This window comes from Salvelinus fontinalis, chromosome 21, assembly GCF_029448725.1.
Source record: "Salvelinus fontinalis isolate EN_2023a chromosome 21, ASM2944872v1, whole genome shotgun sequence".
NCBI classification, from domain to species: domain Eukaryota; kingdom Metazoa; phylum Chordata; class Actinopteri; order Salmoniformes; family Salmonidae; genus Salvelinus; species Salvelinus fontinalis.
The window spans coordinates 3,795,136-3,819,353 of record NC_074685.1 but is presented as its reverse complement, the minus strand read 5'-3'; the positions used below and the strand labels follow the sequence as shown (position 1 = coordinate 3,819,353).

The 24,218-nt window shown below is 42.4% G+C and overlaps 1 protein-coding gene and 1 long non-coding RNA gene across 12 annotated transcripts in view; one reads left to right on the top strand and one right to left on the bottom strand.

The window, feature by feature from the left end:
* The window catches only part of rassf6 (Ras association domain family member 6), a 50,915-nt gene extending 32,956 nt beyond the window's left edge, over window positions 1-17,959 (top strand). For 2 of the 3 annotated variants that reach the window (XM_055873601.1, XM_055873600.1), the window contains 2 exons: window positions 1,262-1,328; window positions 15,760-17,959. In XM_055873601.1, the coding sequence (XP_055729576.1) occupies window positions 1,262-1,328; window positions 15,760-15,768 (76 nt within the window). In that variant the 3' untranslated portion in view covers window positions 15,769-17,959. Of the gene's footprint in view, window positions 1-1,261; window positions 1,680-1,939; window positions 2,592-15,759 lie in introns of those variants that run through there. The other variant, XR_008753892.1, reaches the window with a different exon arrangement.
* LOC129818059 (uncharacterized) lies at window positions 4,590-7,017 on the bottom strand. Of its 9 annotated transcripts, none has more exons than XR_008753901.1 (6): window positions 6,963-7,017; window positions 6,451-6,738; window positions 6,259-6,322; window positions 5,523-6,194; window positions 5,171-5,490; window positions 4,590-4,818 (listed from the first exon to the last, which is right to left on the bottom strand). It is a non-coding gene; the product is annotated as an uncharacterized LOC129818059 (long non-coding RNA). The 9 variants fall into 9 exon arrangements; XR_008753900.1 differs by lacking the exon at window positions 6,963-7,017 and having other exon boundaries at window positions 5,523-5,746; window positions 5,811-6,194; window positions 6,451-6,914; XR_008753899.1 differs by lacking the exon at window positions 6,963-7,017 and having other exon boundaries at window positions 5,523-5,778; window positions 5,907-6,194; window positions 6,451-6,914.
* Window positions 17,960-24,218: the final 6,259 nt, after the last annotated feature.

Genomic DNA, 24,218 nt, shown 5'->3' with positions numbered 1-24,218 from the left:
CTGTAGCTAAACGGTAATGTGTCACCTGTAGCTAAACAGTGATGTGTCAACAGTGATGTGTCACCTGTAGCTAAACGGTGATGTGTCACCTGTAGCTAAACGGTGATGTGTCACCTGTAGTTAAACAGTGATGTGTCACCTGTAGCTAAACATTGATGTGTCACCTGTAGCTAAACATTGATGTGTCACCTGTAGCTAAACATTGATGTATCACCTGTAGCTAAACAGTGATGTGTCACCTGTAGCTAAACATTGATGTGTCACCTGTAGCTAAACATTGATGTGTCACCTGTAGCTAAACAGTGATGTGTCACCTGTGGCTAACCAGTGATGTGTCACCTGTAGCTAAACAGTGATGTGTCACCTGTCACCTGTAGCTAAACAGTGATGTGTCACCTGTATCTAAACGGTGATGTGTCACCTGTAGCTAAACGGTGTTGTGTCACCTGTATATAAACAGTGATGTGTCACCTGTAGCTAAACGGTGATGTGTCACCTGTAGCTAAACAGCGATGTGTCACCTGTAGCTAAACAGTGATGTGTCACCTGTAGCTAAACAGTGATATGTCACCTGTAGCTAAACAGTGATGTGTCACCTGTAGCTAAACAGTGATGTGTCACCTGTAGCTAAACGGTGTTGTGTCACCTGTAGCTAAACAGCGATGTGTCACCTGTAGCTAAACAATGATGTGTCACCTGTAGCTAAGCGGTGATGTGTCACCTGTAGCTAAACAGTGATGTGTCACCTGTAGCTAAACAGTGATGTGTCACCTGTAGCTAAACATTGATGTGTCACCTGTAGCTAAACAGTAATGTGTCGCCTGTAGCTAAACAGTGATGTGTCACCTGTAGCTAAACATTGATGTGTCACCTGTAGCTAAACATTGATGTGTCACCTGTAGCTAAACAGTGATGTGTCACCTGTAGCTAAACAGTGATGTGTCACCTGTAGCTAAACAGTGATGTGTCACCTGTAGCTAAACAGTGATGTGTCACCTGTAGCTAATCGGTGATGTGTCACCTGTAGTTAAACGGTGATGTGTCACCTGTAGCTAAACAGTGATGTGTCACCTGTAGCTAAACGGTGATGTGTCACCTGTAGCTAAACAGTGATGTGTCACCTGTAGCTAAACAGTGATGTGTCACCTGTAGCTAAACAGTGATGTGTCACCTGTAGCTAAACGGTGATGTGTCACCTGTAGCTAAACAGTGATGCGTCACCCGTAGCTAAACAATGATGTGCTGTTTTTGTGTCCTATAGGTACAACCAACAGCAAATAGTCTTGTCTCAGCTGCTCAGCTCCAAGATCACCAAGACCGAGACAGAGGTGTGAGGAGTGGCCTTCACACAGACTGGCCTTCACACAGACTGGCCTTCACACAGACTGGCCTTCACACAGACTGGCCTTCACACAGACTGGCCTTCACACAGACTGGACTTCACACAGACTGGCCTTCACACAGACTGGCCTTCACACAGACTGGCCTTCACACAGACTGGACTTCACACAGACTGGACTTCACACAGACTGGACTTCACACAACACATACCAGAACAACCGTACACAGAATAGAGGAGGGGACAGACTGTCCAGGGAAGAGAATGTTCAACATTTAACTGATATTATTGTGTCCCAAATGGCACCCTATTCCCTATATAGTACACTACCTTAGACCAGGTCCCTATTCCCTATATAGTACACTACCTTAGACCAGAGCCCTATTCCCTATATAGTACACTACCTTAGACCAGAGCCCTATTCCCTATTATAGTACACTACCTTAGACCAGAGCCCTATTCCCTATATAGTACACTACCTTAGACCAGAGCCCTATTCCCTATATAGTACACTACCTTAGACCAGGGCCCTATTCCCTATATAGTACACTACCTCTGACCAGGTCCTAATTCCCTATATAGTACACTACCTTAGACCAGAGCCCTATTCCCTATATAGTGCACTACTTTAGACCAGAGCCCTATATAGTACACTACCTTAGACCAGAGCCCTATTATAGTACACTACCTTAGACCAGAGCCCTATTCCCTATATAGTACACTACCTTAGACCAGTGCCCTATATAGTACACTACCTTAGACCAGAGCCCTATTCCCTATATAGTGCACTACTTTAGACCAGAGCCCTATTCCCTATATAGTACACTACCTTAGACCAGAGCCCTATTCCCTATATAGTGCACTACCTTAGACCAGAGCCCTATATAGTACACTACTTTAGACCAGAGCCCTATTCCCTATATAGTGCACTACTTTAGACCAGAGCCCTATATAGTACACTACCTTAGACCAGAGCCCTATTCCCTATATAGTACACTACCTTAGACCAGAGCCCTATTCCCTATATAGTACACTACCTTAGACCAGAGCCCTATTCCCTATATAGTACACTACCTTAGACCAGAGCCCTATATAGTACACTACTTTAGACCAGAGCCCTATTCCCTATATAGTGCACTACTTTAGACCAGAGCCCTATATAGTACACTACCTTAGACCAGAGCCCTATTCCCTATATAATACACTACCTCTGACCAGGTCCCTATTCCCTATATAGTACACTACCTTAGACCAGGGCCCTATTCCCTATATAGTACACTACCTTAGACCAGAGCCCTATTCCCTATATAGTACACTACCTTAGACCAGAGCCCTATTCCCTATATAGTACACTACCTTAGACCAGGGCCCTATTCCCTATATAGTACACTACCTTAGACCAGAGCCCTATTCCCTATATAGTACACTACCTTAGACCAGGGCCCTATTCCCTATATAGTACACTACCTTAGACCAGAGCCCTATTCCCTATATAGTACACTACCTTAGACCAGAGCCCTATTCCCTATATAGTACACTACCTTAGACCAGGGCCCTATTCCCTATATAGTACACTACCTTAGACCAGAGCCCTATTCCCTATATAGTACACTACCTTAGACCAGAGCCCTATTCTCTATATGGTACACTACCTTAGACCAGAGCCCTATTCCCTATATAGTACACTACCTTAGACCAGAGCCCTATTCCCTATATAATACACTACCTTAGACCAGGGCCCTATTCCCTATATAGTACACTACCTTAGACCAGAGCCCTATATAGTACACTACCTTAGACCAGAGCCATATTCCCTATATAGTGCACTACCTTAGACCAGAGCCCTATATAGTACACTACCTTAGACCAGAGCCCTATTCCCTATATAATACACTACCTCTGACCAGGTCCCTATTCCCTATATAGTACACTACCTTAGACCAGGGCCCTATTCCCTATATAGTACACTACCTTAGACCAGGGCCCTATTCCCTATATAATACATCACCTTAGACCAGAGCCCTATTCCCTATATAGTACACTACCTTAGACCAGAACCCTATTCCCTATATAGTACACTACCTTAGACCAGAGCCCTATTCCCTATATAGTACACTACCTTAGACCAGAGCCCTATTCCCTATATAGTACACTACCTTAGACCAGAGCCCTATTCCCTATAGAATACACTACCTCTGACCAGGGCCCTATTCCCTATATAGTGCACTACCTTTGACCAGGACATTGCGCTGTATAGGGAATAGGGTGTATACTTCACCATAACTCAACCTGAAAGATTGCAGGAGAAAACAGATGTCATGGGAAGATATTTTTCAATGTTAACCTGAAACTGTTACACAGCAGATGATGAACTGAAAGCAACAAGTAGAAAAATAAGAAAAGTGAAATATGGAAATATTTTTCAATGAACCTGATGCATCTAATAGAAAGCACTTTTGGTACCAGACTGACTAGTCATCCCTCCACATAGACAGCTGAACGGGTAGTCATCCCTCCACCTAGACAGCTGAACGGGTAGTCATCCCTCCACCTAGACAGCTGAACGGGTAGTCATCCCTCCACCTAGACAGCTGAACGGGTAGTCATCCCTCCACCTAGACAGCTGAACGGGTAGTCATCCCTCCACCTAGACAGCTGAACGGGTAGTCATCCCTCCACATAGACAGCTGAATGGGTAGTCATCCCTCCACCTAGACAGCTGAATGGGTAGTCATCCCTCCACCTAGACAGCTGAACGGGTAGTCATCCCTCCACCTAGACAGCTGAACGGGTAGTCATCCCTCCACCTAGACAGCTGAACGGGTAGTCATCCCTCCACCTAGACAGCTGAACGGGTAGTCATCCCTCCACCTACACAGCTGAACGGGTAGTCATCCCTCCACCTAGACAGCTGAACGGGTAGTCATCCCTCCACCTAGACAGCTGAACGGGTAGTCATCCCTCCACCTAGACAGCTGAACGGGTAGTCATCCCTCCACCTAGACAGCTGAACGGGTAGTCATCCCTCCACCTAGACAGCTGAACGGGTAGTCATCCCTCCACCTAGACAGCTGAATGGGTAGTCATCCTTCTACCTAGACAGCTGAACGGGTAGTCATCCCTCCACCTAGACAGCTGAACGGGTAGTCATCCCTCCACCTAGACAGCTGAACGGGTAGTCATCCCTCCACCTAGACAGCTGAACGGGTAGTCATCCCTCCACCTAGACAGCTGAACGGGTAGTCATCCCTCCACATAGACAGCTGAACGGGTAGTCATCCCTCCACCTAGACAGCTGAACGGGTAGTCATCCCTCCACCTAGACAGCTGAATGGGTAGTCATCCCTCCACCTAGACAGCTGAACGGGTAGTCATCCCTCCACCTAGACAGCTGAACGGGTAGTCATCCTTCTACCTACACAGCTGAACGGGTAGTCATCCCTCCACCTAGACAGCTGAACGGGTAGTCATCCCTCCACCTAGACAGCTGAACGGGTAGTCATCCTTCTACCTACACAGCTGAATGGGTAGTCATCCCTCCTCCTACACAGCTGAACGGGTAGTCATCCCTCCACCTACACAGCTGAACGGGTAGTCATCCCTCCACCTAAACAGCTGAACGGGTAGTCATCCCTCCACCTACACAGCTGAACGGGTAGTCATCCTTCTACTGAGACAGCTGAACGGGTAGTCATCTCTCCACCTACACAGCTGAACGGGTAGTCATCCTTCTACCGAGAAAGCTGAACGGGTAGTCATCCTTCTACCTACACAGCTGAAAGGGTAGTCATCCCTCCACCTACACAGCTGAACGGGTAGTCATCCCTCCACCTACACAGCTGAACGGGTAGTCATCCCTCCACCTACACAGCTGAATGGGTAGTCATCCCTCCACCTACACAGCTGAACGGGTAGTCATCCCTCCACCTACACAGCTGAACGGATAGTCATCCTTCTACCTACACAGCTGAACGGGTAGTCATCCTTCTACCTAGACAGCTGAACGGGTAGTCATCCCTCCACCTAGACAGCTGAACGAGTAGTCATCCCTCCACCTAGACAGCTGAACGGATAGTCATCCCTCCACCTACACAGCTGAATGGGTAGTCATCCCTCCACCTACACAGCTGAACGGGTAGTCATCCCTCCACCTAGACAGATGAACGGATAGTCATCCCTCCACCTACACAGCTGAACGGGTAGTCATCCTTCTACCTAGACAGCTGAACGGGTAGTCATCCCTCCACCTAGACAGCTGAATGGGTAGTCATCCCTCCACCTACACAGCTGAACGGATAGTCATCCTTCTACCTACACAACTGAACGGGTAGTCATCCTTCTACCTAGACAGCTGAACGGATAGTCATCCCTCCACCTAGACAGCTGAACGGGTAGTCATCCCTCCACCTAGACAGCTGAATGGGTAGTCATCCCTCCACCTACACAGCTGAACGGGTAGTCATCCCTCCACCTACACAGCTGAACGGGTAGTCATCCCTCCACCTACACAGCTGAACGGGTAGTCATCCCTCCACCTAGACAGATGAACGGATAGTCATCCCTCCACCTACACAGCTGAATGGGTAGTCATCCCTCCACCTACACAGCTGAACGGGTAGTCATCCCTCCACCTAGACAGCTGAACGGATAGTCATCCCTCCACCTACACAGCTGAATGGGTAGTCATCCCTCCACCTACACAGCTGAACGGGTAGTCATCCCTCCACCTACACAGCTGAACGGATAGTCATCCTTCTACCTACACAGCTGAACGGGTAGTCATCCGTCTACCTAGACAGCTGAACGGGTAGTCATCCCTCCACCTAGACAGATGAACGGATAGTCATCCCTCCACCTACACAGCTGAATGGGTAGTCATCCTTCTACCTACACAACTGAACGGGTAGTCATCCTTCTACCTAGACAGCTGAACGGGTAGTCATCCCTCCACCTAGACAGCTGAACGGGTAGTCATCCCTCCACCTACACAGCTGAACGGGTAGTCATCCTTCTACCTAGACAGCTGAACGGGTAGTCATCCCTCCACCTAGACAGCTGAACGGGTAGTCATCCCTCCACATAGACAGCTGAACGGATAGTCATCCCTCCACCTAGACAGCTGAACGGGTAGTCATCCCTCCACCTACACAGCTGAACGGGTAGTCATCCCTCCACCTACACAGCTGAACGGGTAGTCATCCCTCCACCTAGACAGCTGAACGGGTAGTCATCCCTCCACCTAGACAGCTGAACGGGTAGTCATCCCTCCACCTAGACAGCTGAACGGGTAGTCATCCCTCCAGCTAGACAGCTGAACGGGTAGTCATCCCTCCACCTAGACAGCTGAACGGGTAGTCATCCCTCCACCTACACAGCTGAACGGGTAGTCATCCCTCCACCTACACAGCTGAACGGGAAGTCATCCTTCTACCTACACAGCTGAACGGGTAGTCATCCCTCCAGCTAGACAGCTGAACGGGTAGTCATCCCTCTACCGAGACAGCTGAACGGATAGTCATCCTTCTACCTACACAGCTGAACGGGTAGTCATCCTTCTACCTACACAGCTGAACGGGTAGTCATCCTTCTACCGAGACAGCTGAACGGGTAGTCATCCCTCGACCTAAATGGCTGAACGGGTAGTCATCCCTCCACCTAGACAGCTGAACGAGTAGTCATCCCTCCACCTAGACAGCTGAACGGGTAGTTATCCCTCCACCTAGACAGCTAGCTCCTGTTTCTGTAATAGATGCTTGACAACACAACAAATAAATGTTAGCTGGCTCCCAGTTTGTACACTGGTTTGTTACTGTTGAATCATATGAAGTGATTCATTTTTCAATAACTCACGGGCGGCTAGCTAGCTAACTGGCTAGCGGAGGTGTTATGATCACTAACATCATGGCTGGAATGTACTTTTGACCAATCAGATTACTTGGCCCGGACTAACTGTTTAATAAGCCCTATAAAGTGATGGTCTGATCATAGCAAAGATTATAATTACCCAAGATTGGACAGCGGCATCATTTACATTGGGAGCCTCCTCCGGATGCTTCAGGTTTTTCCCCGTGTGACCAATCTGGAGGCCGTACATAGATTTTCAGCTTCCTGTGATTACATTGGGGGTCATAGGGGTGGTTTTGAAGAGTTTAAAATGTTTTTTTTTACATATTTGTGACCAGTGGACAGTTAAGACCCGGCATATGAAATCTGAATTCAATCTGCCCAAAAGGATTGTTGACCTCCATTGGACACAATTGTCTTACAGTACCAGAGGGGTCTATATGTCTGTCCCCGCCACCTTCTTCAAAATAGTTTCATTCTTAACCAAAATCCTGGAGAAAATGATTTTTCAAACAGCTGAATGATTTTTAAAAGTGCCAACTGTATTTTTGACAAATTCCAATCTGGTTTTGCGGCCCACCACAGCACATAGACAGCGTTAGTTCAAGTGGTAAATGATCCTAGAGCAACACAGAGACAGTCTTAGTTAAAGTGGTAAATGATCCTAGAGCAACACAGAGACAGTCTTAGTGGTAAATGATCCTAGAGCCAACACAGAGACAGTCTTAGTGGTAAATGATCCTAGAGCCAACACAGAGACAGCCTTAGTTAAAGTGGTAAATGAACCTAGAGCCAACACAGAGACAGTCTTAGTTAAAGTGGTAAATGATCCTAGAGCCAACACAGAGACAGCCTTAGTTAAAGTGGTAAATGATCCTAGAGCAACACAGAGACAGTCTTAGTTAAAGTGGTAAATGATCCTAGAGCCAACACAGAGACAGTCTTAGTTAAAGTGGTAAATGATCCTAGAGCAAATACAGAGACAGTCTTAGTGGTAAATGATCCTAGAGCAACACAGAGACAGCCTTAGTTAAAGTGGTAAATGATCCTAGAGCCAACACAGAGACAGTCTTAGTTAAAGTGGTAAATGATCCTAGAGCCAACACAGAGACAGTCTTAGTGGTAAATGATCCTAGAGCCAACACAGAGACAGTCTCAGTTAAAGTGGTAAATGATCCTAGAGCCAACACAGAGACAGTCTCAGTTAAAGTGGTAAATGATCCTAGAGCCAACACAGAGACAGTCTTAGTTAAAGTGGTAAATGATCCTGTAGCCAACACAGAGACAGTCTTAGTGGTAAATGATCCTAGAGCCAACACAGTCTTAGTGGTAAATGATCCTAGAGCCAACACAGAGACAGCCTTAGTTAAAGTGATAAATGATCCTAGAGCCGACACAGAGACAGTCTAAGTGGTAAATGATCCTAGAGCAACACAGAGACAGCCTTAGTGGTAAATGATCCTAGAGCCAATACAGAGACACTCTTAGTTAAAGTGGTAAATGATCCTAGAGCCAACACAGAGACAGTCTTAGTTAAAGTGGTAAATGATCCTAGAGCCGACACAGAGACAGTCTAAGTGGTAAATGATCCTAGTGCCAACACAGAGACAGCCTTAGTTAAAGTGGTAAATGATCCTAGAGCCGACACAGAGACAGTCTAAGTGGTAAATGATCCTAGAGCAACACAGAGACAGCCTTAGTGGTAAATGATCCTAGAGCCAATACAGAGACACTCTTAGTTAAAGTGGTAAATGATCCTAGAGCCAACACAGAGACAGTCTTAGTTAAAGTGGTAAATGATCCTAGAGCAACACAGAGACAGTCTTAGTTAAAGTGGTAAATGATCCTAGAGCAACACAGAGACAGCCTTAGTTAAAGTGGTAAATGATCCTAGAGCAACACAGAGACAGCCTTAGTTAAAGTGGTAAATGATCCTAGAGCCAATACAGAGACACTCTTAGTTAAAGTGGTAAATGATCCTAGAGCAACACAGAGACAGTCTTAGTTAAAGTGGTAAATGATCCTAGAGCCAATACAGAGACAGTCTTAGTGGTAAATGATCCTAGAACAACACAGAGACAGTCTTAGTTAAAGTGGTAAATGATCCTAGAGCAACACAGAGACAGCCTTAGTTAAAGTGGTAAATGATCCTAGAGCAACACAGAGACAGTCTTAGTTAAAGTGGTAAATGATCCTAGAGCAACACAGAGACAGTCTTAGTTAAAGTGGTAAATGATCCTAGAGCCAACACAGAGACAGTCTTAGTGGTAAATGATCCTAGAGCCAATACAGAGACAGTCTTAGTGGTAAATGATCCTAGAGCCAACACAGAGACAGTCTTAGTTAAAGTGGTAAATGATCCTAGAGCCAACACAGAGTCAGTCTTAGTGGTAAATGATCCTAGAGCCAACACAGAGACAGTCTTAGTTAAAGTGGTAAATGATCCTAGAGCCAACACAGAGACAGTCTTAGTGGTAAATGATCCTAGAGCAACACAGAGACAGTCTTAGTTAAAGTGGTAAATGATCCTAGACCCAACACAGAGACACTCTTAGTGGTAAATGATCCTAGAGCCAATACAGAGACACTCTTAGTGGTAAATGATCCTAGAGCCAACACAGAGACACTCTTAGTGGTAAATGATCCTAGAGCCAATACAGAGACAGTCTTAGTGGTAAATGATCCTAGAGCCAATACAGAGACAGCCTTAGTTAAAGTGGTAAATGATCCTAGAGCCAACACAGAGACAGTCTTAGTTAAAGTGGTAAATGATCCTAGCGCAACACAGAGACAGCCTTAGTTAAAGTGGTAAATGATCCTAGAGCAAATACAGATGCCAAACAGCTCTATGTCCTTGTACTCTTGTATTTAAATCTTGCATTCCTCACTGTTGCCCATGATGCCTTTCTGGACAGACTGGAGAGGTGGGTTGGCCTCTCTGGTCCAGTTCTAAATTGGTTTAGAACCTGTTGTACCGGTCAAGAAGTTTTGGTCAACCTTGGTGAACATAATTCAGAGAATATACAAACTGTGTTAGTGATTTAAATACTTGAATGGCTCAACTTCCTGTAGCTAAATCAAGGCTGAGGTAATTATTGTTGGAGCCAAAGCACAGAGAGAGAATCTGGACGCACATTTTAATTCACGGGTAATAAAGATAAAACACCAGGTAAAAAACACTTAGCTGTTATTATAGATTCTGATCTCCGTGTCGAATCCCACTTTAGGAATCTGACCAAAATACCCTTTTACCACCTGAGGAACATTGCCATGGTGCAGCCGTTTCTCTCTCAGGCTGATACAGAGAGACTCATCCATGTTTAATTACAATCAGGCTGATACAGAGACTCATCCATGTTTAATTACAATCAGACTGATACAGAGACTCATCCATGTTTAATTACAATCAGACTGATACAGAGACTCATCCATGTTTAATTACAATCAGACTGATACAGAGACTCATCCATGTTTAATTACAATCAGACTGATACAGAGACTCATCCATGTTTAATTACAATCAGACTGATACAGAGACTCATCCATGTTTAATTACAATCAGACTGATACAGAGACTCATCCATGTTTAATTACAATCAGGCTGATACAGAGACTCATCCATGTTTAATTACAATCAGGCTGATACAGAGACTCATCCATGTTTAATTACAATCAGACTGATACAGAGACTCATCCATGTTTAATTACAATCAGACTGATACAGAGACTCATCCATGTTTAATTACAATCAGACTGATACAGAGACTCATCCATGTTTAATTACAATCAGACTGATACAGAGACTCATCCATGTTTAATTACAATCAGACTGATACAGAGACTCATCCATGTTTTATTACAATCAGACTGATACAGAGAGACTCATCCATGTTTAATTACAATCAGACTGATACAGAGACTCATCCATGTTTAATTACAATCAGACTGATACAGAGAGACTCATCCATGCTTTTATTACAATCAGACTGATACAGAGAGACTCATCCATGTTTAATTACAATCAGACTGATACAGAGACTCATCCATGTTTTATTACAATCAGACTGATACAGAGACTCATCCATGTTTAATTACAATCAGACTGATACAGAGACTCATCCATGTTTTATTACAATCAGACTGATACAGAGAGACTCATCCATGTTTAATTACAATCAGACTGATACAGAGAGACTCATCCATGCTTTTATTACAATCAGACTGATACAGAGAGACTCATCCATGTTTAATTACAATCACACTGATACAGAGACTCATCCATGTTTTATTACAATCAGGCTGATACAGAGACTCATCCATGTTTTATTACAATCAGACTGATACAGAGACTCATCCATGTTTTATTACAATCAGACTGATACAGAGAGACTCATCCATGTTTAATTACAATCAGACTGATACAGAGAGACTCATCCATGTTTAATTACAATCAGACTGATACAGAGAGACTCATCCATGCTTTTATTACAATCAGACTGATACAGAGAGACTCATCCATGTTTAATTACAATCAGACTGATACAGAGACTCATGAATGTTTTATTACAATCAGGCTGATACAGAGACTCATCCATGTTTAATTACAATCAGACTGATACAGAGACTCATCCATGTTTTATTACAATCAGACTGATACAGAGAGACTCATCCATGTTTAATTACAATCAGACTGATACAGAGAGACTCATCCATGCTTTTATTACAATCAGACTGATACAGAGAGACTCATCCATGTTTAATTACAATCAGACTGATACAGAGACTCATCCATGTTTAATTACAATCAGACTGATACAGAGAGACTCATCCATGTTTAATTACAATCAGGCTGATACAGAGACTCATCCATGTTTAATTACAATCAGACTGATACAGAGACTCATCCATGTTTAATTACAATCAGACTGATACAGAGACTCATCCATGTTTAATTACAATCAGACTGATACAGAGACTCATCCATGTTTAATTACAATCAGACTGATACAGAGACTCATCCATGTTTAATTACAATCAGACTGATACAGAGACTCATCCATGTTTAATTACAATCAGGCTGATACAGAGACTCATCCATGTTTAATTACAATCAGGCTGATACAGAGACTCATCCATGTTTAATTACAATCAGACTGATACAGAGACTCATCCATGTTTAATTACAATCAGACTGATACAGAGACTCATCCATGTTTAATTACAATCAGACTGATACAGAGACTCATCCATGTTTAATTACAATCAGACTGATACAGAGACTCATCCATGTTTAATTACAATCAGACTGATACAGAGACTCATCCATGTTTTATTACAATCAGACTGATACAGAGAGACTCATCCATGTTTAATTACAATCAGACTGATACAGAGACTCATCCATGTTTAATTACAATCAGACTGATACAGAGAGACTCATCCATGCTTTTATTACAATCAGACTGATACAGAGAGACTCATCCATGTTTAATTACAATCAGACTGATACAGAGACTCATCCATGTTTTATTACAATCAGACTGATACAGAGACTCATCCATGTTTAATTACAATCAGACTGATACAGAGACTCATCCATGTTTTATTACAATCAGACTGATACAGAGAGACTCATCCATGTTTAATTACAATCAGACTGATACAGAGAGACTCATCCATGCTTTTATTACAATCAGACTGATACAGAGAGACTCATCCATGTTTAATTACAATCAGACTGATACAGAGACTCATCCATGTTTTATTACAATCAGGCTGATACAGAGACTCATCCATGTTTTATTACAATCAGACTGATACAGAGAGACTCATCCATGTTTAATTACAATCAGACTGATACAGAGACTCATCCATGTTTTATTACAATCAGACTGATACAGAGACTCATCCATGTTTAATTACAATCAGACTGATACAGAGAGACTCATCCATGCTTTTATTACAATCAGACTGATACAGAGAGACTCATCCATGTTTAATTACAATCAGGCTGATACAGAGAGACTCATCCATGTTTTATTACAATCAGACTGATACAGAGAGACTCATCCATGTTTTATTACAATCAGACTGATACAGAGAGACTCATCCATGTTTAATTACAAGAAGGCTGATACAGAGAGACTCATCCATGTTTAATTACAATCAGACTGATACAGAGAGACTCATCCATGCTTTATTACAATCAGACTGATACAGAGAGACTCATCCATGTTTTATTACAATCAGACTGATACAGAGAGACTCATCCATGCTTTATTACAATCAGACTGATACAGAGAGACTCATCCATGCTTCTATTACAATCAGACTGATACAGAGAGACTCATCCATGTTTTATTACAATCAGACTGATACAGAGAGACTCATCCATGCTTTATTACAATCAGACTGATACAGAGAGACTCATCCATGCTTTTATTACAATCAGACTGATACAGAGAGACTCATCCATGTTTTATTACAATCAGACTGATACAGAGAGACTCATCCATGTTTTATTACAATCAGACTGATACAGAGAGACTCATCCATGTTTTATTACAAGCAGGCTGATACAGAGAGACTCATCCATGTTTAATTACAATCAGACTGATACAGAGAGACTCATCCATGTTTAATTACAATCAGACTGATACAGAGAGACTCATCCATGTTTAATTACAATCAGACTGATACAGAGAGACTCATCCATGTTTAATTACAAGAAGGCTGATACAGAGAGACTCATCCATGTTTAATTACAATCAGACTGATACAGAGAGACTCATCCATGTTTTATTACAATCAGACTGATACAGAGAGACTCATCCATGTTTTATTACAAGCAGGCTGATACAGAGAGACTCATCCATGTTTAATTACAATCAGACTGATACAGAGAGACTCATCCATGTTTTATTACAAGCAGGCTTGACTACTGTAATGCTCTCCTGTCTGGTCTACCCAAGAAAGCTGTTGGTCAACTGTAAAAAACATACAGAATGCTGCAGCACAGATACTGACCAAGACCAGACGGAGACATTACATCGGTTCTAAGGTCTCTGCACTCTGCGGCCTGTGAGTTTTAGAATTAATTTAAAGATTATTCTAACCCCAATACATACATGCACTTAAGTTGTGTACCCAGTAGGTCCCTCAGGTCCTCTGGGTACATAATACATATTTTACCTATCCCAAAGCCTAGGACCAAGAGGCATGGAGAGACAGTCTTTAGTTATTATGCCCCCAGCCTCTGGAATAGCCTGCCAGAGAACCTGAGGGGAACCAAGAGGTATGGAGAAGCAACCTTTAATTACTATGCCCTCAGTCTCTGGAATAGCCTGCCAGAGAACCTGAGGGGAACCAAGAGGTATGGAGAGGCAACCTTTAATTACTATGCCCTCAGTCTCTGGAATAGCCTGCCAGAGAACCTGAGGGGAACCAAGAGGTATGGAGAGGCAACCTTTAATTACTATGCCCTCAGTCTCTGGAATAGCCTGCCAGAGAACCTGAGGGGAACCAAGAGGTATGGAGAGGCAACCTTTAATTACTATGCCCTCAGTCTCTGGAATAGCCTGCCACTGTGGACATTTTTAGATCAAAACACACAATTGTAGCTTTGATTTTCCTTAAGGTGATTTTTGAGTCGTTCAGGATATTATTATTAATATTATGATTAATATTATTATAATAATAATTATTATTCTTTAGTTGTTTTATCCTCTTCAGTTTTTTTCATTGTTTTCATTCGTTTTTTTCTTGTGTTGCATTCCACGTCTGAAATGTGCTGTATAAATAAAGTTTGATTAGATTTGTCCTGTCTGTCTCTGTGTCCGTCTGTCTCTGACTGAGACTTTCACCAAATCAACTTTATCGCCATTTTTTTGTCGTTGCTTTGAATGCAATGTATTGACGAGAGAAAAGTGTGTCGTGGGAATATAGAGGATAGTTTGAGGAAATAGTGACAGACAAGAACTTTATAGTTTAATTAGTCGCATGTACATGACACACATGGTATACATCAACCAACAAAATGCAGGTTCCTTCTGGACAGTCAGAAATAATAAAATACGAGAATAGGAACATAAAGCAAGTTCCATTCATCCCGAAGAAAAGAGTCCTATTCAGACTCAGGAGGTGTGGCGTCACTTGAGGAGGCGTCACTTGAGGAGGCGTCACTTGAGTGGGTTGAGTCTGACGTGATCTTCCTGTTAGCCCCCCCCTCCCTTGGGTTGTGCCGTGGCGGAGATCTTTGTGGGCTATACTCGGCCTTGTCTCAGGATGGTAAGTTGGTAGTTGAAGATATCCCTCTAGTGGTGTGGGGGCTGTGCTTTGGCAAAGTGGGTGAGGTTATATCCTGCCTGTTTGGCCCTGTCCGGGGGTATCGTCGGATGGGGCCACAGTGTCTCCTGACCTCTCCTGTCTCAGCCTCCAGTATTTATGCTGCAGTAGTTTGTGTCGGGAGGCTAGGGTCAGTCTGTTATGTCTGGAGAAATTCTCCTGTCTTATCCAGTGTCCTGTGTGAATTGAAGTATGCTCTCTCTAATTCGCTCTCCCTCTCCCTACCCTTCCAGAGGACCTGAGCCCTGGGACCAGCTGGCCTGATGACTCCTTGCTGTCCCCAGTCCACCTGGTCATGCTGCTGGTCCAGTTTCAACTGTTCTGCCTGCGGCTATGGAACCCTGACCTGTTCACCGGGCGTGCTACCTTGTCCCGGACCTGCTGTTTTCGACTCTCTCTACCGCACCTGCCCTCTCTAACTCTGAATGCTCATCTATGAAAAGCCAACTGACATTTACTCCTGAGGTGCTGACTTGCTGCACCCTCTACAACCACTGTGATTACTATTATTATTTGACCCTGCTGGTCATCTATGAACGTTTGACCATCTTGGCCATGTTCTGTTATAATCTCCACCCGGCACAGCCAGAAGAGGACTGGCCACTCCTCATAGCCTGGTTCCTTTCTACATTTCTTCCTAGGTTCCGGCCTTTCTAGGAAGTTTTTCCTAGCCACCGTGCTTCTACATCTGCATTGCTGCTGTTTGGGGTTTTAGGCTGGGTTTCTGTATAGCACTTTGTGACATCGGCTGATGTAAAAAGGGCTTTATAAATACATTTGAGTGATTGATAGTTCAAAGAGACAGCTCGGTACCTCTCATACATACAAGTAGTGATGAAGTCAATCTCTTCTCCACTTTGAGCCAGGAGAGATTGACATGCATATTATTAATATTAGCTCTCTGTGTACATCCAAGGGCCAGCCGTGCTGCCCTGTTCTGAGCCAATTGCAATTATAATTAGTCATTTTTTGTGGCACCTGACCACACGACTGAACAGCAGACAAGGTGCGACAAAACTAGGGCCTGTAGGACCTGCCTTGTTGATAGTTAAAAACCTGTTTGGGATAGAAGGCGCTATATTCACTTTGGGAAAAAATCGTGCCCAATTTAAACGGCCTCGTACTCTATTCTTGCTCGTATAATATGCATATTATTATTACTATTGGATAGAAAACACTCTCAAGTTTCTAAAACCGTTTGAATTATATCTGTGAGTAAAACAGAACTCATTTTGCAGCAAACTTCCTGTAAGGAAGTGAAAAATCTGAAATCGAGGCTCTGTTCCAGGGCCTCCCTATTCAATTGCTTGAAATCTATGGATATACATGCACTTCATACGCCATCCACTAGATGTCAACAGGCAGTGAGAGGTAAAATGGGGTGTATATCTTGATCTGAGGTCAAAAGAGAGCTCTTGGAATGATATCACCCCAATTTCCTTTGTTCAGCAAGGCGCGGGAGGGAACTCTGGATTGCCTTCTGAAAAGCTTTCGTTATAGACGGCTAATACCTCAGGCTTTGAATTTATTTGATAAATGTGACAATATCATCGTAAACTATGTTTTTTCAATATAGTTTTGTCAGATTATTGAAAGTTTTATCGGGAGTTTTGTCGTGTTCCGTTTTCTGCGTTTGGTGGAGATGGACACCTTTGCGCCACTTGGCTAGCTAAGGTTGTTAATTCGACAGGAGAAGAGGACATTCTAAAACCAAACAACGATTGTTCTGGACAAAGGACCCCTTGTACAACATTCTGATGGAAGCTCAGCAAAAGTAGGAACCATTTATGATGTTATTTCGTATTTCTGTTGAAAATGTTTACTATTATTTTCCGCACTGATTTTGAGCACTGTCCCGCTATAACGTAAGCTGTATGTCGTACTAAAGTTATTTTTTAGAATTCTAACACGGCGATTGCATTAAGAACTAGTGTATCTTTCATTTGCTGTACAACATGTATTTTTTAGTAAAGTTTATGATGAGTTATTTGGTCAGAATAGGTGAGTGTCAGAAATATATCCGGAGATTCTGGGAAAAAGTTGCTACGTTTTCACCACGTATAACCACGGATTTCGGCTCTAAATATGCACATTTTCGAACAAAACATAAGTGTATTGTATAACCTGATGTTATAGGACTGTCATCTGATGAAGCTTGTCAAGGTTAGTGAAAAATTATATATCTTTTTCTGATATTTTGCGATCGCTAACTTTTGCTGCTGATAAATGGGTTGTGTTTTTGGCTATTGTGGTAAGCTAATATAATGCTATATTGTGTTTTCGCTGTAAAACACTTAAAAAATCTGAAATATTGGCTGGATTCACAAGATGTTTATCTTTCATTTGCTGTACACTATGTATTTTTCATAAATGTTTTATGATGAGTATTTAGGTATTTCACGTTGGTCTCTGTAATTATTCTAGCTGCTTCGGTGCTATTTGTGATTGTAGCTGCAATGTAAAACTATGATTTATACCTGAAATATGCAAATTCTTCGAACAAAACATAGATTTATTGTATAACATGTTATAAGACTGTCATCTGATGAAGTTGTTTCTTGGTTAGTGACTAATTCTATCTCTATTTGGGGGTTTTGTTCAAGCTACCTGTGCTGTGAAAGAAATGTCTGTGCTTTTTTGTATTTGGTGGTGAGCTAACATAAATATACGTGGTGTTTTCGCTGTAAAACATTTCAAAAATCGGACATGTTGGTTGGATTCACAAGATGTTTATCTTTCATTTGCAGTATTGGACCTTTTAACCTGTCTAGGATCAGCGTGGCGCTAGCGGCACACCCCCCCCCCCCCACTGAAAAACCAGTGCCGCGAAATTCAAAAAAAATATATTTTTAAAATATTTAACTTTCACACATTAAAGTCCAATACAGCTAATGAAAGACACAGATCTTGTGAATCCAGTCAACATTTCCGATTTTTAAAATGTTTTACAGGGAAGACACAATATGTAAAGATGTACATCTATTACCTAAAAACACATTAGCATAATCCACCATCTTTTATTTGTCCACCAACACCAGTAGCCATCACCAATTCGGCTAAACTAAGATATTTATAGCCCCTAACCAACAAAAAAACTCATTAGATGACAGTCTGATAACATATTTATGGTATGGGATAGGTTTTGTTAGAAAAAAGTGCATATTTCAGGTAGATGGCATAGTTTACAATTGCACCCACCATCACAAATGGACTAGAATAATTACAATGAGCAACGTGTTTACCTAACTACTAATCATCAAACATTTCGTAAAAATACACAGCATACACGAATCGAAAGACACAGATCCTGTGAATACAGACAATATTTCAGATTTTCTAAGTGTCTTACAGCGAAAACACAATAAATCGTTATATTAGCTTAGCACATAGCAATTAGCAGCCCAGCATTGATTCTAGCCAAAGTGAGCGATAAAAGTCAACATCGCCAAAAGATATTAATTTTTTCACTAACCTTCTCAGAATTCTTCCGATGACACTCCTGTAACATCACATTACAACATGCATATACAGTTTGATCGAAAATGTTTATATTTAGCCACCAAAATCATGGTTAGACAATGTGAAATGTAACTCAGCTGGTCAGAATTTGTCCTTGCGCCACTTAGACAGTGATCTACTCTTATACATAAATACTCATAAACGTGACTAAAAAATATAGGGTGGACAGGGATTGATAGACAATTTAATTCTTAATACAATTGCGTTATTACATTTTTTAATTTATCCTTACTTTTCAATACAGTTTGCGCCAAGCGAAGCTACGTCAAAAAACATGGCGTCCTAAGCCACTAAAATGTTTCGACAGAAACACGATTTATCATAATAAAAATGTCCTACCTTGAGCTGTTCTTCCATCAGTATCTTGGGCAAAGGATCCTTTCTTGGGAGAAATCGTCTTTTGGTGGAAAGCTGTCCTCTTGCCATGTGGAAATGTCAACTACGTTCGGGATGAACTGAAAAGCGTGCCCAACTTTTCACATCGTTGCAAAAATAAATGTCCCAAAATCGCACTAAACGGATATAAATTGCTATAAAACGCTTTAAATTAACTACTTTATGATGTTTGTAACTCCTATAACGAGTGAAAAGATGACCGGAGAAATATAACAGGCTAAACTAACGCTTGGAACAGGAGCGGGTCGGTGTCCAGCACGCGCGTTACGCAGCTCCAAAAGAATGACTAGCTTCAGGGTTTTTTCATTTGTAGGGCCTGTGAACGAGCAATCGAGCCCGTTGGAATCGTCCTCACGTAAAGGCATCCAGGGGAAGACGTAAGAAGTGTCCGTATAGTCATAGCAACGACAGTGCCCTTTTAACTGACTTCAGAAAAGTGGCCAACATTTCTCAAATCTGACTCCATGTCAGGGAAATTGCTGTAGAATGGGCTCTGTTCCACTTAGAGACAAAATTTCAACTCCTATAGAAACTATAGACTGTTTTCTATCCAATAATAATAATAATATGCATATTGTACGATCAAGGATTTTGTGGGAAGCCGTTTAAAAAATTAGCCACATTAGCATAAATAGTCTAAACAGCGCCCCCATCCCCAACAGGTTAATGTGTGAAAGTTAAATATTTCCCAAAAATATTTTTTGAATTTCGCGCACTGCCTTTTCAGTGGAATGTGGGCGGGATTCCGCTAGCGTTTAAGAAGGCAGAGCAGCGCTTTATTATGGACAGACTTCTCCCCATCTTAGCTACTGTTGTATCAATATGTTTTGACCATGACCGTTTACAATCCAGGGTAACTCCATGCAGTTTAGTCACCTTGTTCATTTTCCGAATAATTTTTTACAATATTTAGTTAAGGTTCAGGGTTTAATGAATGATTTGTCCCAAATACAATGCTTTTAGTTTTGGAAATATTTATGAGTAACTTATTCCTTGCTACTCATTCTGAATCTAACTTTAGCTTTTGATTAAGTGTTGCAGTCATTTCAGTCGCTGTAATAGCTGATGTGTATAGTGTTGAGTCATCCGCATACATTGACACACTGGCTTTACTCAAAGCCAGTGACATGTTGTTAGTAAAGATTGAAAAAAGCAAGGGGCCTAGACAGCTGCCCTGGGGAACTCCTGATTCTACCTGGATTATATTTAAGAGGCTTCCATGAAAGAACACCCTCTGTGTTCTGTTAGACAGGTAACTCTTTATCCACATTATAGCAGGGGGTGTAAATCCATAACACAATATAGCAGGGGGTGTAAAGCCATAACACATTATAGCAGGGGGTGTAAAGCCATAACACATTATAGCAGGGGGTGTAAAGCCATAACACATTATAGCAGGGGGTGTAAAGCCATAACACATTATAGCAGGGGGTGTAAAGCCATAACACATTATAGCAGGGGGTGTAAAGCCATAACACATTATAGCAGGGGGTGTAAAGCCATAACACAATATAGCAGGGGGTGTAAAGCCATAACACATTATAGCAGGGGGTGTAAAGCCATAACACATTATAGCAGGGGGTGTAAAGCCATAACACATTATAGCAGGGGGTGTAAAGCCATAACACATTATAGCAGGGGGTGTAAAGCCATAACACATTATAGCAGGGGGTGTAAAGCCATAACACATTATAGCAGGGGGTGTAAAGCCATAACATATTATAGCAGGGGGTGTAAAGCCATAACACATTATAGCAGGGGGTGTAAAGCCACAACACATTATAGCAGGGGGTGTAAAGCCATAACACATTATAGCAGGGGGTGTAAAGCCATAACACATTATAGCAGGGGGTGTAAAGCCATAACACATTATAGCAGGGGGTGTAAAGCCATAACACATTATAGCAAGGGGTGTAAAGCCATAACACATTATAGCAGGGGGTGTAAAGCCATAACACATTATAGCAGAGGGTGTAAAGCCATAACACATTATAGCAGGGGGTGTAAAGCCATAACACATTATAGCAGGGGGTGTAAAGCCATAACACATTATAGCAGGGGGTGTAAAGCCATAACACATTATAGCAGGGGGTGTAAAGCCATAACACATTATAGCAGGGGGTGTAAAGCCATAACACATTATAGCAGGGGGTGTAAAGCCATAACACATTATAGCAGGGGGTGTAAAGCCATAACACATTATAGCAGGGGGTGTAAAGCCATAACACATTATAGCAGGGGGTGTAAAGCCATAACACATCATAGCAGGGGGTGTAAAGCCATAACACATCATAGCAGGGGGTGTAAAGCCATAACACATTATAGCAGGGGGTGTAAAGCCATAACACATCATAGCAGGGGGTGTAAAGCCATAACACATCATAGCAGGGGGTGTAAAGCCATAACACATTATAGCAGGGGGTGTAAAGCCATAACACATTATAGCAGGGGGTGTAAAGCCATAACACATCATAGCAGGGGGTGTAAAGCCATAACACATACGTTTTTCCAGCAGCAGACTATGATCAATAATGTCAAAAGCTGCACAGAAGTCTAACAAGTCAAACAAGATAGCCCCCACAATCATTTTATCATCAATTTCTCTCAGTCAATTGTGTAAGTGCTGTGATTGTTGAATGTCCTTCCCTATAAACAAGCTTAAAGTCTGTTGTCATTTTGTTTACCTTGAAATAGCATTGTATCTGGTCAAACACAATTTTTTTCCAGAAGTTTACTAAGGGTTGGTAACAGGCTATTTATGATCCATAATAAATACAAATACCATGAGCCCATGGTGACTTTAAAACAGTTGCAGAGTTTATTGGCCGTGATAGGAGACAACTGAGGATGGATCAAGAACATTGTAGTTACTCCACAATACAAAATAAATGAAAGAGTGAAAAGAAGGAACCCTGTACAACAAAAAATATTCCAAAACATGCATCCTGTTTGCAATATGGCACTAAAGTAAATCTGCAAAAAATGTGGCAAAGAAATGTACTTTATGTCCTGAATATAAAGCGTTATGATTGGGGCAAATCCAACACAACACGTCATTGAGTACTACTCTTCATATTTTCAAGCTAAAAGGTGGCTGCATCATTTTATGGGTATGATTGACATTGGCAAGAACTAAGGAGTTTTTTGGGGGGGATAAAAATAAACGAAATACAGCTAACATCACAGGCAAAATCCTAGAGGAAAACCTGGTTCAGTCTGCTTTCCAACAGACACATTTACCTTTTCAGCAGGACAATAACCTAAAACACAAGGTCAAATATGCACTGGAGTTGATTACCAAGAAGACATTTAATGTTCCCGAGTGGCCGAGTTACAGTTTAGGTTAAATCTATGGCAAGACTTGAAAATAGCAGTCTAGCAATGACCAACAACCAACTTGACAGAGCTTGAAGCATTTCAAAAAATATTAATGTAGAAATATTTTACATTCCAGGTGTGGAAAGCTCTTCGAGACATACCCAGAAAGACTCACAGTTGTAAACGTTGACAAATGTGATTCTAAGATGAATTGACAAAGGGGTGTGAATACTTACCATATTTACATGAGATATTTCTGCATTTAATTTTAAATAAAGAAAAATATAAAACCAATGTTTTCACTTTGTCATTATGGAGTATTGTGTGTAGATGGGTGATTTTAAATACAGGCTTAAACAACCAAATGCGAAATAAGTCAAGGTGTATGAATAGTTTCAGAAAGCTGTGTGCGTGTGCTTGCGTGCGTTTGTGCTGAGGTGCAGAGAATCAGAGCAGGTGGTCAGTCCTGTTAGGGTTAGAATCAGAGCAGGTGGTCAGTCCTGTTAGAATCAGAGCAGGTGGTCAGTCCTGTTAGAATCAGAGCAGGTGGTCAGTCCTGTTAGGGTTAGAATCAGAGCAGGTGGTCAGTCCTGTTAGAATCAGAGCAGGTGGTCAGTCCTGTTAGAATCAGAGCAGGTGGTCAGTCCTGTTAGAATCAGAGCAGGTGGTCAGTCCTGTTAGGGTTAGAATCAGAGCAGGTGGTCAGTCCTGTTAGAATCAGAGCAGGTGGTCAGTCCTGTTAGAATCAGAGCAGGTGGTCAGTCCTGTTAGAATCAGAGCAGGTGGTCAGTCCTGTTAGAATCAGAGCAGGTGGTCAGTCCTGTTAGAATCAGAGCAGGTGGTCAGTCCTGTTTGGGTTAGAATCAGAGCAGGTGGTCAGTCCTGTTAGAATCAGAGCAGGTGGTCAGTCCTGTTAGAATCAGAGCAGGTGGTCAGTCCTGTTAGGGTTAGAATCAGAGCAGGTGGTCAGTCCTGTTAGGGTTAGAATCAGAGCAGGTGGTCAGTCCTGTTAGAATCAGAGCAGGTGGTCAGTCCTGTTAGAATCAGAGCCGGTGGTCAGTCCTGTTAGAATCAGAGCAGGTGGTCAGTCCTGTTAGAATCAGAGCAGGTGGTCAGTCCTGTTAGAATCAGAGCAGGTGGTCAGTCCTGTTAGAATCAGAGCAGGTGGTCAGTCCTGTTAGGGTTAGAATCAGAGCAGGTGGTCAGTCCTGTTAGAATCAGAGCAGGTGGTCAGTCCTGTTAGAATCAGAGCAGGTGGTCAGTCCTGTTAGAATCAGAGCAGGTGGTCAGTCCTGTTAGAATCAGAGCAGGTGGTCAGTCCTGTTAGAATCCGAGCAGGTGGTCAGTCCTGTTAGAATCAGAGCAGGTGGTCAGTCCTGTTAGAATCAGAGCAGGTGGTCAGTCCTGTTAGAATCAGAGCAGGTGGTCAGTCCTGTTAGAATCAGAGCAGGTGGTCAGT